The 14,055-nt window shown below is 63.2% G+C and overlaps 2 protein-coding genes across 2 annotated transcripts; one reads left to right on the plus strand and one right to left on the minus strand.

Moving 5' to 3' along the window:
• Positions 1-6,058, minus strand: REEP6 (receptor accessory protein 6). The gene is made up of 5 exons (XM_079917071.1): positions 5,830-6,058; positions 2,956-3,049; positions 2,736-2,874; positions 2,327-2,495; positions 1-1,775 (listed from the first exon to the last, which is right to left on the minus strand). Exons 1-5 carry the CDS (start codon positions 5,942-5,944, stop codon positions 1,738-1,740), a joined length of 555 nt encoding a protein of 184 aa, XP_079773197.1. The 5' UTR covers positions 5,945-6,058; the 3' UTR covers positions 1-1,737.
• Positions 6,059-6,831: 773 nt separating this feature from the next.
• On the plus strand, positions 6,832-12,258 carry PCSK4 (proprotein convertase subtilisin/kexin type 4). Its single transcript, XM_079917243.1, has 13 exons — positions 6,832-7,140; positions 7,422-7,526; positions 8,888-8,980; positions 9,054-9,182; positions 9,260-9,336; positions 9,433-9,521; positions 9,696-9,868; positions 9,956-10,168; positions 10,471-10,571; positions 10,650-10,753; positions 10,821-10,938; positions 11,180-11,359; positions 12,018-12,258. Exons 1-13 carry the CDS (start codon positions 6,946-6,948, stop codon positions 12,142-12,144), a joined length of 1,704 nt encoding a protein of 567 aa, XP_079773369.1. The 5' UTR covers positions 6,832-6,945; the 3' UTR covers positions 12,145-12,258.
• Positions 12,259-14,055: the final 1,797 nt, after the last annotated feature.

Here is a 14,055-nt window from a genome sequence, read left to right on the forward strand (position 1 = left end):
AGAGTGTTCTGGTTCTTCATATCCTGTTGGGTTGGATTTGCTATTTTTTGCTTAGACGTTTTTGCGTCTATATCCACATGACAGGTGCATCACATTCCTTACTTGTTCTGTCTCTGCCTGTTTTTACAATCAGGGTTGTGCTGGCCTCACAAAGGAAAGCAACGGCAGGTCCTAGGAGGTCCTGTCCGTGCCCACCCAGCTCCCGCCTCCCAGTTTCCATGAAGGCCAGGCTAACGTCCACGGCCAGCCTCCCGGGGCCTCTTTGCTGAAGGCTGCCTGGCCCTGGCCCCTATGCTGCCTGCGGGGGCGCTGGGTGGAGTGAATGGACACCGCTCCCCCCAGTGACCGGCAGGGTGGCGGATCCAGCCCCTCAGCACCTGGACAGGATAAGTCTCAGGTGTGCATTCAACATGGGCGGGAGAGCCACGGGCTGGCAGGTGTGCTGGGTTTAGCCACACCTGCTTTATTGGCTTCTTTCCCCTCCCACCTCAATCTTCTCCCTCTCGGCTCTTCCTGGGATCCCTCCCACGTAAAGGACTTGTACTCAAATTCCTGCCCCGCCATCTGCTTCTAGAGGGAACGCAAGTGAGGTGGGGCTATTGCCTCTAGCTTGCTTGTCTGGAAGAGTTTTCACAACAAGGGGATTATGGGGACTTCCCTGGAGGTCCAGTGGTTAAGGCTCTGTGCTTCCACTGCAGGGGGCATGGGTTCGATCCCTGGGCAGGGAACTAAGATCCCGCATGCCACACGGCACAGCCAAAAAAAAAAGAAGGGGATTGTGGTGAGTGGGCCTGAGAGCTACCCCAGGAGGGGAGAGAGAAAGCGTGAGGACAAGGATTGCCCGGGCTCGTGTCCTTCTCAGCCACTTGGTGAGACCTCCATTCTGAACCTCGGTTTTCTCATCTGTAAAGTGGGGCTGCCCAGCACCTGCCCTGGTTGGAGGAGCCCCTGTGCCCAAGAAGCCCCGCCCCCTGGAGCCCAGCGGACAGAAGGTGAGATAAGGCTGGTCCAGATGAGCTTTACTGAGCCCTCCCTAGCAGGCCAGGTGTTTCAGCCGCCAGCAGTGCTGCCGGTAGTGGAATCCGTGTCTGTGGTGGGGCCAGATGCACATGACTTCAGTGCTGGACTCGAATTGGCAGGAGACAGGCAGCTTGGGCACCGAGGTGCTGCTGGTGGCTTTAGTTATGGGCTGTTTCTGATGCCGTCTGCTGGACTTGGGGGCTGAGGCCTCTGGTCCATCGGGGGTCTTGTTGGGGGGCTGAGGGGGGATGGTGATGCCACTGGGAGACTGCACAAGGTGGGGTCCCTGGCTGGAGGAGGTGCTGGGACGCTGTGCAGAGCCTGAGGACCGGTGGGACGTCTGGGAAGGGCCAGAGGAAGTGATGGAGGGCTGGGCGCGCTGCTGGCCGTGGACCTGGGGCTGTCGGGGGGACTGGGATTGCCCGGGAGCCTGGGGCTGCCCTGGGGCCTGGGGCTGGCTGGAGGAGTTGGCTCGAGACAGAAGCCCACCCCGGAGCTTGCTGGGCAGCTGGGTGCCATTGGCAGAGCCAGTGGCAGGGGATTGAGGCTGGGAGTGGCCCAAGTTGGTGCAGCTCCTGAGGGCTGGCTTGCTTGGGGACGAGGGGCTGGTGGTGGACTCCACTGGGGAGTCGGCTGGGGAATCCACGGAGGACTTGGAGTGTAACGCGTCCTCCAGCTGGCCGGCCGGCTTTTCTGCACAGGGGCTGGGCAGGGACTTCACCTGTTCTTCGGGAGCTGAGTCACGCTTGCTTTGACTGTGGAGAGAGCGCCCTGAGGGTGAGTGAGGCGGGTCTGGCTGTGTCCAGGGGCCCAAGGGCTGCGCTAAGCCGGTGGAGACTGGGACAGAGGCTGCTGGGGACTGCCGGGGGCCAGCTTCACTTGAGTGGCCAACAGCCGGCCTTGGCAGGGAGAGAGGCAGGTGCCGGCACTCACACACACACGCACGCACACACGCACGTGCGCACACACGTGTGGGCCCTCCCTACCTCCCAGGGGCGGGCATTACGTACAGTCGGCTCCGAGGGCAGTGAGGGGCCCACTGCCGCAGCCGCCGGGGTGATGAGAGCCCGGCTGCGGGCCAGGGCCTGCAGGACTGGTTCCGGAGAGCGTAGGAGACAGAGGCGGACAGTGAGAGGGGAAGATTTAGCGAGCACCCAGCGGAGGCGGTCCAGACGCCAGACAGAGCCCAGTCAGAGTCAGGAGGACAGCAGGCAGGAATGAAGGTGAGTGGGGCAGGGGGAGCCGGGAGACAGACAGACAGACAGAGACCGGAGAGACAGACACCCCTCGCCCTGCGAGCACGCACTGTCCCTCGTTATTCCGGCCGCCACGTCCAGGGTCCGCCCGCTGAGGTCGCTCGCGATGCTGTCCACGGCCTCGTGATACTTTAGAAACAGTGGACGTATGATGCGATGATACAGCACGAGAGCCCCGTTCCAGGGGCCAGGAGCCATGCAGAACAACAGGAAGGCGCACTGCGGACACAGGGCAGGAGTTCCACTTGGCCCCCACTCTGTGCCTCGGGTTGGGGGGGTCTCCTCCATCAGATGCTGGGCTGGGGTGGACCTGGCCACACTCATCAGACACCTCTGTGGATGGGCCTGGCCTCCGCATCAGACACCCCTGGGGATGGGCCTGGCCTACCCCGTCAGACACCCCTGGGTACCCGCTCCTGGGAACCCCAGCCACCACGGTGTGTCCCGGGTGGTGCCCACCTTGCCCGCGTAATAGAAAGGGAACCAGGACAGAAGTAGATCGCTGAAGAACTCGGCCAGCCCAAACAGGCCGTACACCACCCAGTAGGTAAGCCACACAGTGTCGTCTTCTTTGCTTGGGCTTTCGATAGCTTTGATCCTGGGGGAGGCAAGGCAGGGTCAGGGGCTGCTCAGAGCCCCAGACGCCCCTCCCCGCGCCCCCAAACCAGCGGGCACTCACGAAGCATATGCGGGGTATGCAAAGCCGATGAGATTGCACAGCAGAGACGCCCCGTACCCGAACAGAAGATACAGGCTTAGCAGAGCGGCGGCTCCTGCGGAGAGGGGGCTGGGTGTGGGCTGCACGTGCTGAGCCCAGTCTCCAGAGCCCCCTTGGCCTGGCCCATGCAGCCTGCATCCATCACTCCTCCCAGAAGCCTCGGCGGCCCCTCTAGGAGGGGTTATTGCCCTGCAGCACCTGGGCAACCCTCATCGTGGCCCTGAACCCCACTAACATGTCAGTTTCCACCGCGGGACTGTGAGCTCCCCAAGGGCAGGCCGGCACCTTAGGACTGGTCTGTACTGAGTGGCTGCCCCGTGTTTGTTGAATGAATATGTGATCTCTGCAATTATAACCACCTCACTCTGGGTCCTATAGGAGGAGCTGAGCACAAGAGGCTAGAGTTTGAATATAAGTAAATGGGAGAAAAACCAAGGCATGATTCCTGGAGAGCGGAGAAAGGCAACAATTTCTAACTTTTTTCTTAGTCCAGGGTCTCTTCCCCTCACCACTGCTGACTCTGGGGCGGGGGGAACCACCCTGGGCACTGCATCTGGGGTGTGGAGCAGCATCCCTGGTCCCTACCCACTTGATGCCAGGAGCCCCCCACAGTCGTGACCATCAGATGTCCCCAGACATCGACCGGTGTCTCCTGGGGGCTGCACGGCCCCCTCTGAGAGCCCTTGTCTTAGTGGGAGGATGCAAAGCGCCGTATTGAGAGTCCCCCTGACTGAGGAGGGCTCTCACCCACTATGAGACACCTAGCAAGTGTCTCTCTGCTTGCAGCCTCAGTTTCCCCAACTGTCAGTGGGGCGGGTAGTGGCCCTGTCTCCTAGGGCTGCTGTGGAGTTAGCTAAACAAGACTCAGTAGAAGGGACCCCGCCCTACACGTCTAGGGAACCCCTTCCGGTGGCCCAAGCACACTCCCAGCAATGAGGGCTCAGAGGAGAACGGTGTGGGGGATGGGGGCCAGGAGCGTTAGCCACTCTGAAATCATAATGGTCGCTGCTGCATTTATGAAGCGCTTCTTGTGTGCAGGTCTCTGTCCCTCCCTGCTCTGTCTCATTCAACAGCCAGGACGAAACAGAAGCTGGGGGTGGGGGTGGCGGAAGAGGCTCATGCTCATCACTCGGGGAGCCTCTGGCTCCTGGGAGCATTTACAGCCTCTTCCCCCACCTCCAGGCTGTTATCTGCAGAGAGAGACAGAAGCCACTAGTGGACCAAAGGGCAGAGTTCTCTCCACCCTCCCCTCCACCTGCATTAGCCTTTATCCTGGGGGTCTGGGGTCAGGAGAGGGAGGGGAATCCCCAGCTGGCCCTAGGAGGCCTGGTCACTGCCTCTTCTGGGTTTCCTCCTCAGTTACCTGGGAGGGGGTATTTTGGCCATCTCAGGCCGGTGGGGCCCAAGGGTTCCGACATCTGGGAGAGGGGGGTGGGGGAAATGGCACCCCTTCCCTGGCAATTGCTGCTAGTTGGGGAGAAGCAGCTCTCCCAGGGCCCCTCTCCGCTCAATCCCTATTCCTGCAGCCTCAGCAAAGGGAGGATGACCTTGGACATGGGCGGGGACAGTCCAATCAGCAGCATACGGGGCTGGGGTGGGGTGGGGGTGGATGCTCCAGACAGGGCAGACAGCAGGGGCAGCCTCCCACTCCAGGCCTCGGTTTCCTCCCTGTGATCCCCCAGCCTACCCAGCAGGCCCCTCCCAACAGGCCCCTCCCCTGTGTTCTATGACCTAAATTCCCCGCCCACTGATATCAGGGATGTTGAAAAACAGGCAGGAGGTCAAGGGCTTGCTCTCAGGGGCAGGTCCCTGGCTGACCCGACACAGATTGGGCACTAGGAAGCTGGGGGGACAGGTTTTGGACCTTCCTTGGGCTGTCTGGCATGGGAATCCCCCAGCTGGCAGGGAAATGGGAGGAAAGGGGACTCTAAGGATCTGTACACAGGGCTCAAAACACGTGGCATGGCCTCAGCCAGAGCTGCCCCCCAGTGTCCGAACAAAGTGTCCTGTGATTCATTGCAGGGGGGCTTCCTGGAAGAGGTGGCAGAGGGCAGTCGGGTCTGAAGCACCAAAAAAGAGGGGAGGCACTTAAGGGACACTTACTGGACAGTTTCAGAGGGTGGCAGGGGCCACCCAAGGTCATTGAGGAAGAAAGGCAGAGGAGGGACTGGAATGGAAGTGACAATCGGGGTGGCTGGACCTCCCTCTCCGTGGGCCCCATCCAACCCTTCTTCAACCCCACCACAGCAGTCAAACAACCCAACTCCGGACGGGGGAGGGGAGAGGGCAGGCCAAGGGCAGGGGTAGGGGGTGATATTAGCAGGAAAACAACCTGAGGGGAGGTGGGAGTGACCCTTCCCCTCCATGTCTGGAGCATCCCCTGGGAAAACGGGAAGATCTCTACACTTGCTTCCATGCTGGAGTCCATCCGGGAAGAGGGTGGCAAGACTGGCAGGGCACTGGCTGCCTACCTGCCCCGTCCTCCCCCGGGGCCAGTAGGACAACTGGAAGAACCGGACTTCTGCCTGGCGGGCACCCAGGGCCCGGAGGGAGGGAGCAGAGGACGGCTGTGGGGCCGAGAGAGGGGGTGGTCCTCGACCGAGGTCGCACAGCGGGGGCGGGGAGGGGCTGCAGGTAGACCCAAGGTCCCGGTCCACGACCCTACCCAGAATCGCAGTCTCCTTCCTGAACTGTGGGCGCGCCCCGCCGCCTGAGCTGGACCCCGCAGCCGGAGCTGGCCGGAGGGTGTAGGTCCGAGGCCCCGGTAGCCCACGACCTCAGTGTGCCCGTCGGCGAAATGGGGCGGCGGCCCCGAGAGCCCCCCCGACGGCTCACCCGCGGCCAAGTACCGCTTGTCGACACCGGTCTTGGCTTCGAGCGCCCCTAGCGCTTCGGTGGCCAAATTCCTCTGTTCCAGAAAGCGCTCGAAGCGCTGGCGCAGGCCATCCATGGCACCGGCGGGCCCGGGGCTGGCAGCTTGAACTTGACCGCCACCCCGTGCACCTGCCGTAGAGCCTGCGCGCTGCCTTCCGTCCACGCGAGCCGCACCGCCGGACCCCGGGGCCACTCTCCGCCCCCGGGCTGGTCTCCGCCCCCGGGCTGGTCTCCGCCCCCGGGCTGGTCTCCGCCTCCTGTCCCCCTCTCTGGCCAATGGGAAGGCAGGGAGGACAAAGGAGGTGGGGCCTGCCCCGTCTCCTCCGCCGCATTGCCCCAGGGCTGGCCGCGGCTGCCGCAGCCGCCCCTTTGGAGGAAGGGGGCGGGGCGCGGGGGCTGAGGACGCCGATTGGCCCAGCGGTAGCGGGACGTAACTGATTGGAGGGGCGGGGTCATGGCCGGGGATTATTCGCTGAGCCGTTGTGGGTGGAGCTGGGTGAGGAGAGAAGAGTGCTGGGGAGGCGGAGCTGGTGGGAGGGGCTGGAGAAAGGCCAGAGCTGATTGGAGAAACGAGAAGAGATTTATTAGCAAAAACAGGGAGGGGGCGGGGCTGAACGTAAAGGAGGAGGGACGGAATCTGAAAGGCAGGGTGGGGCGGAGCTAAGATGAGGAGGTGGGACTTATTCGGAAGAGCAATTCTGGTTGGACCAGGGAGGAGGCAAGGCTTATTCTAGGGGGAGGGGGTGTATAGGAAAGTAGGCGGGGCAAAATAAGGGGCGGGGTCAATTATAGCAACAGTGAACCCGCACCTCTGGGTCAGAAGAATTGGGGAATCATTGTACAAATGGGGAGACTGAGGCTCCAGAGGGTTCGAGTCTGCGGAAGAATAGGGTGGGCATGCCTCTCCCCCACCCTGCTGTCAGATCTTCGCGCCCATCAAGTTGGGGAGCTGCAAGGCCCCCTGGGAGTTGAAGGCTTTCAGGGGTTGCTATGGCGCCGGGGGCGGGGCGGGCGCTTGGGCCATCTCGGCGGTTTGGCCAGGAGGAGGGGCTTTTCTGAGGCCCCGCCCCCGCCGGCATGCGGCCCGCCCGGAGTGCGCTCTGGCTGCGCCTGACCTTGGCCTTGGGCCTGGCACTCGTTGGCCCCATGGCTGTGGGTTGGGCCTCACCCCGGGCTCCCATCTATGTCAGCAGCTGGGCCGTGCGGGTGTCCCAGGGTTACCAGGAAATCGAGCGCCTGGCGCGCAAATTCGGCTTCGTCAACCTGGGGCCGGTGGGTGGGACCCGGACTGACGGGAGGGGGCGAGGGCTGGACGACCCCAGACCCCGGCAGATGAGAGGGTACCTCGCTAGGTTCCCCAGATATCAAGGACCCCCCAGCTCACTACTGCCTAGACCATCTCCAGATCCTGGGACCCTCAGAGGGCATCTGAAGCTCCCACCTGGGCACCTGGTTGAGGGAAACATAAGGAAGGGGGGCTGGCCCCTGTCCTGGGAGGGACTCCATCAGGGGTACCAGGTCCCAGCCATGTAGCTGCTCCCCTTTATTCCCAGATCTTCCCTGATGGGCAGTATTTCCATCTGCGGCACCGGGGTGTGGTCCAGCAGTCCCTTACCCCACACTGGGGCCACCGCCTGCGCCTGAAGAAAGACCCCAAGGTGAGCCTGGCCTTGAGGCTGCCTCCTGAGGGATGTCAGCACCTCTCGTTTTTCTTGTAATTGTAATAAATGTCTGTGTGACCTTCGGCAAGTCACCAGCTCTCTCTGAGTCTTGGTGTCCATTTGGCCCCCTAGTCTATACAGTGGGGAGTCAAATGGGGAAGATCTGTGCAGAGCACTCACCCCAGGGCAGATGCACTGTCAACAATTTCTTGTCACCTCCCCTTCCCTCCTCTATCTCACCCTGAAAGATCAAAGTTCCCAGGTACCCCATAAAGAGACTGGGTTGGGGGAGGGGGTGCTGATTGGTAAGGAGGCAAGAAGCATGACAGCTGGAAACCCCACCAGGAGCACTGGGACAGAGAGAAGTGGTTGGTTTGAGACGTGGTTTGCAGGACAGAGGCCAGGATTGGATGTGTGGGACAGAGAGAAATCACGATCTGGAGCTGAGAAAACGGGGAGAAGGTGGCCCTGATTGCTGAGATGGGGACGGGGGAATATGAACCAGGTTGGGGGGGTATTGGGAGCAGAACAAGGAAAATGGGGAAAGGGCAAAGGTCTGAGAAAGGGTGGCCTGGGGCAGGCAGAAGGGCATGTGCAAAGGCCCTGGGGTGAGGCAGCCACTGTGGCTGCAGCAGAGGAAGGCTGCTGGGGGCCAGACAGGCAGGGGGCCTTGTGGGCTTTGGAGAGGTGTTGGACAGGCACGGGTTTCACAGAGAGGGTTCCACAGAGAGTAATGCTGCAGTGTGCCAAGAATGGGCTGTAGAGAGGCAGCAGGGCAGGGCTGCTGGAAGACCAGGGAGGAGGTGGGTGTGGCCATACAGGGGTGTCCTGCACCAGGGAGGGTGCGGTTGAGAGAAGTGAATACTGCAAGGGGATAAGGGCATGTCTTGGGGAGAGGGATTCTAGAGCAGGGATGGGGACGGGGGCAGGGGTGGGACCCCAGGAGCCGCAGCCACCCTGAATAGCAGCCACCACATGTCTGTGGGCCACAGGGGATGGGTGCTCTGAGGGCTTCAGTCCCCTCCGGAGGCAGAGCCCCAGGCACACGGGGACCCCCAAGAGCAGCCCCAGCAAACACGGGGTCCCTGGCCCCATCGCACACCATGTGGGCCCCAGGACAAGTAGGTGACAGCCCAGACACATTAAGTCTCAGCCCCACACCGCTGACCCCTGGCAGATCCAGGGAAGAGGCCGATGCCAGACCCTGGAAGCAGATTTGGGCCCTTTGACCAGGAATTGGTGGAAGGGCTGAGGGCCAGGGCCCTCTAAAGCAGCCTGGTGTGAGGGCAGGAAGCTGGGAGGAGGGTGGGCTGCTCGTGGGTCCAGGCTCTCCCATGGTGTGGTCTCCCCACCCCCAGGTGCAGTGGCTCCAGCAGCAGACGGTGCAGCGGCGGGTGAAACGCTCCTTGGTGGTGCCCACGGACCCCTGGTTCTCCAAGCAGTGGTACATGGTGAGCTGGCCAGGCTGGACGGCGGGGCCAGGCCAGGCCAGAGCCCCACTGACCCCGGCCCCGCCTTGCACAGAACAAGGAGGTGCAGCCGGACCTGAACATCCTGCAGGTCTGGAGCCAGGGGCTTTCTGGCCAGGGCATCGTGGTTTCTGTCCTGGACGACGGCATCGAGAAGGACCACCCAGACCTCTGGGCCAACTATGTGAGCCTGTGGGGCTTGGGTGGGGGCTGCCCCAGGTCCCACGGCTGGTCGCAGCCCCTCATGTCTCCACCCCCCAGGACCCCCTAGCCAGCTACGACTTCAATGACTATGACCCGGACCCCCAGCCGCGATACACATCCAGCGATGAGAACCGGTGAGCCCAGCATCCCACAGGGCATGGGGGCAGCCCCCACTACCCTACGAGGGGCCAAGGGGCTGTGACGGGCACCTGTCTCTGTCCTGGCGCCAGGCATGGGACCCGCTGTGCTGGGGAAGTGGCAGCGACGGCAAACAACAGGTTCTGTGGTGCTGGCGTCGCCTACAATGCCCGAATTGGAGGTACTCAGGCCAGGAGGGTGGTGGGGCGCCTCTTGGCCCCACACTAGCCACTGGGCCATGTCAGGGCCCCAGGCTAAGGGTCGAGGAGAGCTGAAACCCCCACAGACACCTCCATCCCCAGGGCGGGGAGAGTGCGGGGCGCAGGCGGGGTGTTCACCAAGGCCGCCTGTGCAGGGGTGCGCATGCTGGACGGCACCATCACTGACGTGATCGAGGCCCAGTCGCTGAGCCTGCAGCCGCAGCACATCCACATCTACAGCGCCAGCTGGGGCCCCGAGGACGACGGCCGCACAGTGGACGGCCCGGGCATCCTCACCCGAGAGGCCTTCAGGCGCGGCGTGACCAAGGTGAGCTGGTATGGGGCACGGAGGGCCTGGGCCAGCATGCAAGGCCCACACCCCGTCCCCGTCTCTGGCCTGGTTCTCCATCTGCAGGGCCGAGGCGGGCTGGGCACCCTTTTCATCTGGGCGTCGGGCAACGGCGGCCTGCACTATGACAACTGCAACTGTGACGGCTACACCAACAGCATCCACACGCTCTCGGTGGGCAGCACCACCCAGCAGGGCCGCGTGCCCTGGTACAGCGAGGCCTGCGCCTCCACGCTCACCACTACCTACAGCAGCGGCATTGCTGCCAACCCCCAAATCGTGAGCGCCCGCCCCACCCGGTGCCCTGCCTTCCCTCCTGTCCCCTACCTTGCCTCTTCCCAGGGCTGCCCGGTTCACGTCTGACACATAGACTGGGGTTCAGGGACCAGGCCCCACGGTTGGCGCCCCTTCACATGCCCTTGTGTCTCCCAGGCAGGGCTGGCAGCTGGGCGGCTGTGTTCACGGCCCCAGACATGCTGTCGTGCTCTGAGGTGCCTCTTCCTTGGAGCACTTGGGCCGTTTTGAACAAGGGCTGGGTTTTCCTGTGCACCAGGCGCCTGAGTCCCTCTCTGTGCACCCAGGTCACAACAGACCTGCACCACCGGTGCACGGACAAGCACACGGGCACCTCGGCCTCCGCCCCGCTGGCTGCGGGCATGATCGCCCTGGCTCTGGAGGCCAAGTAGGTGATGGAGGGGTCCTGCCTACTGCCGGAGCTCCCCAGTGTGGCCCCGGCTCACCCTCCCTCACCCACCCCCAGCCCGTTCTTGACGTGGAGGGACATGCAGCATCTGGTGGTCCGGGCGTCCAGGCCAGCGCAGCTCCAGGCCGAGGACTGGAGGACCAACGGCGTGGGGCGCCAAGGTGCGGCAGAACGGGCGGGGTTGGGGACGCCACGCCCACAGGGCGATGACCACGCCCCTCCACACAGTGAGCCACCACTACGGCTACGGGCTGCTGGACGCCGGGCTGCTGGTGGACTTGGCTCGCTCGTGGCTGCCCACACAGCCCCAGAGGAAATGCATCATCCGCATCGTGCACACCCCCACGTGAGCGCCCTCCTCTGCCCCCTGCACCCCCGCATCTAACCCCAGCCACGTCCCCACTGCCACGTCCCCAGACCTCTCCCCCCACCCTGGTGGGTGGACACGTGGAGGCAGGCCCCGAGGTCTCAGTTCACCCATCTGTACTAGGAAAGGGCAGGATCTGAGCCCAGACCCTGCCTGCTGGCCGCCCATCTCCCAGCAGGCCAGCAGGAGGGGCCCTCACCTCACGTGCTGCAGCCCCCAGCCCCATCCTGCAGGTGATGCACGTGAGGAAGAACGTGTCGGCCTGCCTCGGCCACGCCAACTACATCCGCTCGCTGGAGCACGTGCAGGTGCAGCTGTCCCTGTCCTACAGCCGCCGTGGGGACTTGGAGATCTCGCTCACCAGCCCCATGGGCACCCGCTCCACGCTTGTGGCCATCAGGTGCGGGGGCAGGGGACCGGGCCACAAACTCTCTTTCCTGAGTAACCCCACGAGGAGGAGACAAGTGCCCCGTGGGGTCAGGCAGGCTGGACCCCACCCCTTGGCATCACAGACACTTACTGTGCTCGCGGCTGCTCAGGACTCTGGTTGTGAAGCCCCCCTCATCCCCCTGCCTGCCTGTCTGTCCCAGACCCTTTGACGTCAGTGGCCAAGGCTACAACTGGATCTTCATGTCCACCCACTTCTGGGACGAGGACCCGCGTGGCTTGTGGACCCTGGTCCTGGAGAACAAGGGCTACTATTTCAACACAGGTGAGAGCCGGGCACAGGCTGGGGCTCGAACCCCACCTGCCCCATGCTCTGGAGCTGGCGGCCTCCTTACTGCCCCCAAGCCCAAGGCACAGGGCTCCCGCTGGTGTCCTCTGAGAGACTGAGCACACAGGGCTGGCATGTAATTGGTGTCTGGTTACCAGTGCACAGTAGGGGTTCAGGTATTAGGGGCAGGAGGTATCCAGTTACCAGCGCTTAGAGGGTACTGGGCGACCCTGGGCACCATCTGAGTCTGGGGATCCGGGGAGGGTGTGGGCCCAGAATGTCAGGACGAGGCTGCCGACAGCCTTTCCCTCTTCTCCCCGTGCCCACCACGACCCCTGCCCAGGGACGCTGTACCACTACACGCTGCTGCTCTATGGGACAGCCGAGGACATGACGGCGCGGCCCTCGGGCCCCCAGGGGACCAGCAGCGCGTGTGTGCAGCGGGACACAGAGGGGCCGTGTCAGGGTGAGTGCCCGGTGCCGCATGGCCCACCTGCTGGGAGGCGGCAGGTGGGCAGCGTGCGTGTGCGGCCTGGGACAGGGGACGGGCGGGCCGGGGCAGCAGGTCGTGGCCTCACAGCCCGGTGGACGTGTCCCTCCCTCGTGCAGAATGCCAGAGCCCGGCCTACCTCCTGGGCCACCTCTGCCTCACCTACTGCCCACCGAGGTACTTCAACCACACCCAACAGGCGGTGACGGCTGAACCTGGGCGCCCAGCCGCGCCTGCCCTGCGGGTCTGCTCCAGCTGCCACCCGTCCTGTTACACCTGCCGCGGCAGCTCCCCGCTGGACTGTACCGCTTGCCCCCCGCCGTCCATGCTGGACGCGCAGCGGGGCTCCTGCTCGGGACCCGACCCCCCTGAGGGCCCCCCCCAGCCCACTGCGACCGCCTGCCCCTGCCGCCACGGCCCGGCCCAGGCCGTGGTGCTGGCCCTGTTGGCCGTGGCCTTCGGGAGCCCCCTCCTCTGCCGCATCCTCCTTGTAGGCTGCCCGCCACCATGGGTGGGACCCCCCGGAGCAGGGGGCCACTCCCATCACCACTCCAGACCCCGCTGCAAGCTGGAACCCAGAGCTGGTTGACAAGGACAGCTAGCGTGCGCCTCCACCCAGGTCCCTGGTGGGCACCGCTGCCCTGCTGTCCAGACGGGCGCCCTGTGGGAACCTGCCCCGGGAAGGCCCTGGCTGCCACCGAGGCCGTGGGCCAGGGGCGGCTGCGTGGGACCCTGCACCCCGGACTTGGCAGGTCCAGGTGAAAGAGGGGGAGAGAGAGAGAGAAGTCTCGTTGCACAGTTTGGGTAGGGAGAGGGTAGGATGGGGCAGAGCCCGGCAGTGACCACCATCCCTTCCCTTTCCGGAATGGGGGAAGCAGGAAGGAGAGCAGATGACACCGTCCAGGGTCTCGGGTACCACGTGCGACCTCAGAGTTTGCAAATAAAGGTTGAATAGGAGGTGCAAGTCTGTGGGCTCCTTTGGGGCACCGATCCCTTCTCCATGGAATGATTGTGGGAGTCCCCTGCGTATCATGTGGAATCTGCCTTCCCCGGGGCGTCTGTCCCTGGAGAAGGGGTCAGCTGGGGTTCTGGGGGTGGGGTGGGGTAGTGTCCCAAGTGATACCCACCCGTGTGCTGCAGAGCCTCTGAGGCCCCACGATGCAGCCTGGCCCCCTGTGGCTCTGGCTCCTCTTCCATCTTTTTTTTTTTTTTTTAATTTATTTTTGGCTGTGTTGGGTCTTCGTTGCTGCGTGTGGGTTTTCTCTAGTTGCGGCAAGTGGGAGCTGCTCTTCGTTGCGGCATGCGGGCTTCAGTAGTTGTGGCGCACGGGCTTAGTTGCTCCGTGGCATGTAGGATCCTCCTGGACCAGGGCTTGAACCCGTGTCCCCTGCATTGGCAGGCGGGTTCTTAACCACTGCGCCACCAGGGAAACCCTCCTCTTCCATCTTTATGCGTGAGTTTCTCTTTAACGTGGAGAACTAACAGAAGTGCAATTTGCAAAGGACAATTCACCGCAGCTTTCCATCCACTCAGCCTGTCTACCAGCTTCCAGTAATTACACCTTTGTCTATTTTCTGAGGTCGTCGGGAGGCTGAGGGAATTGTGAGCTGGGGTACATTGATCTTACTCCTTCAGGCCTTGACCTCCTCATCTGGAAAATGGGTTCTCCACCTCTCTGGAACAGAAGGAGGATCCTGAGGTGCAGGGGTGTGGGGGTGGGGGTGGGGTAAGGCATGGATGGAGTTAGTAAGGGTCCCTCCTCTGTCCTCACACACACCAGTGGGGTGGGGACATGTTCCTCTTGATTTTCAGAGTGGGGAGGCGATTTCCACAAGGAAGTGGAGGCTGGTTGTGCCTTGACCATGGCCTTCACTTGAACTCCTGGTTTGTT

This window comes from Stenella coeruleoalba (assembly GCF_951394435.1).
Source record: "Stenella coeruleoalba genome assembly, chromosome: 3".
In the NCBI taxonomy this organism is placed as follows: Eukaryota; Metazoa; Chordata; class Mammalia; order Artiodactyla; family Delphinidae; genus Stenella; species Stenella coeruleoalba.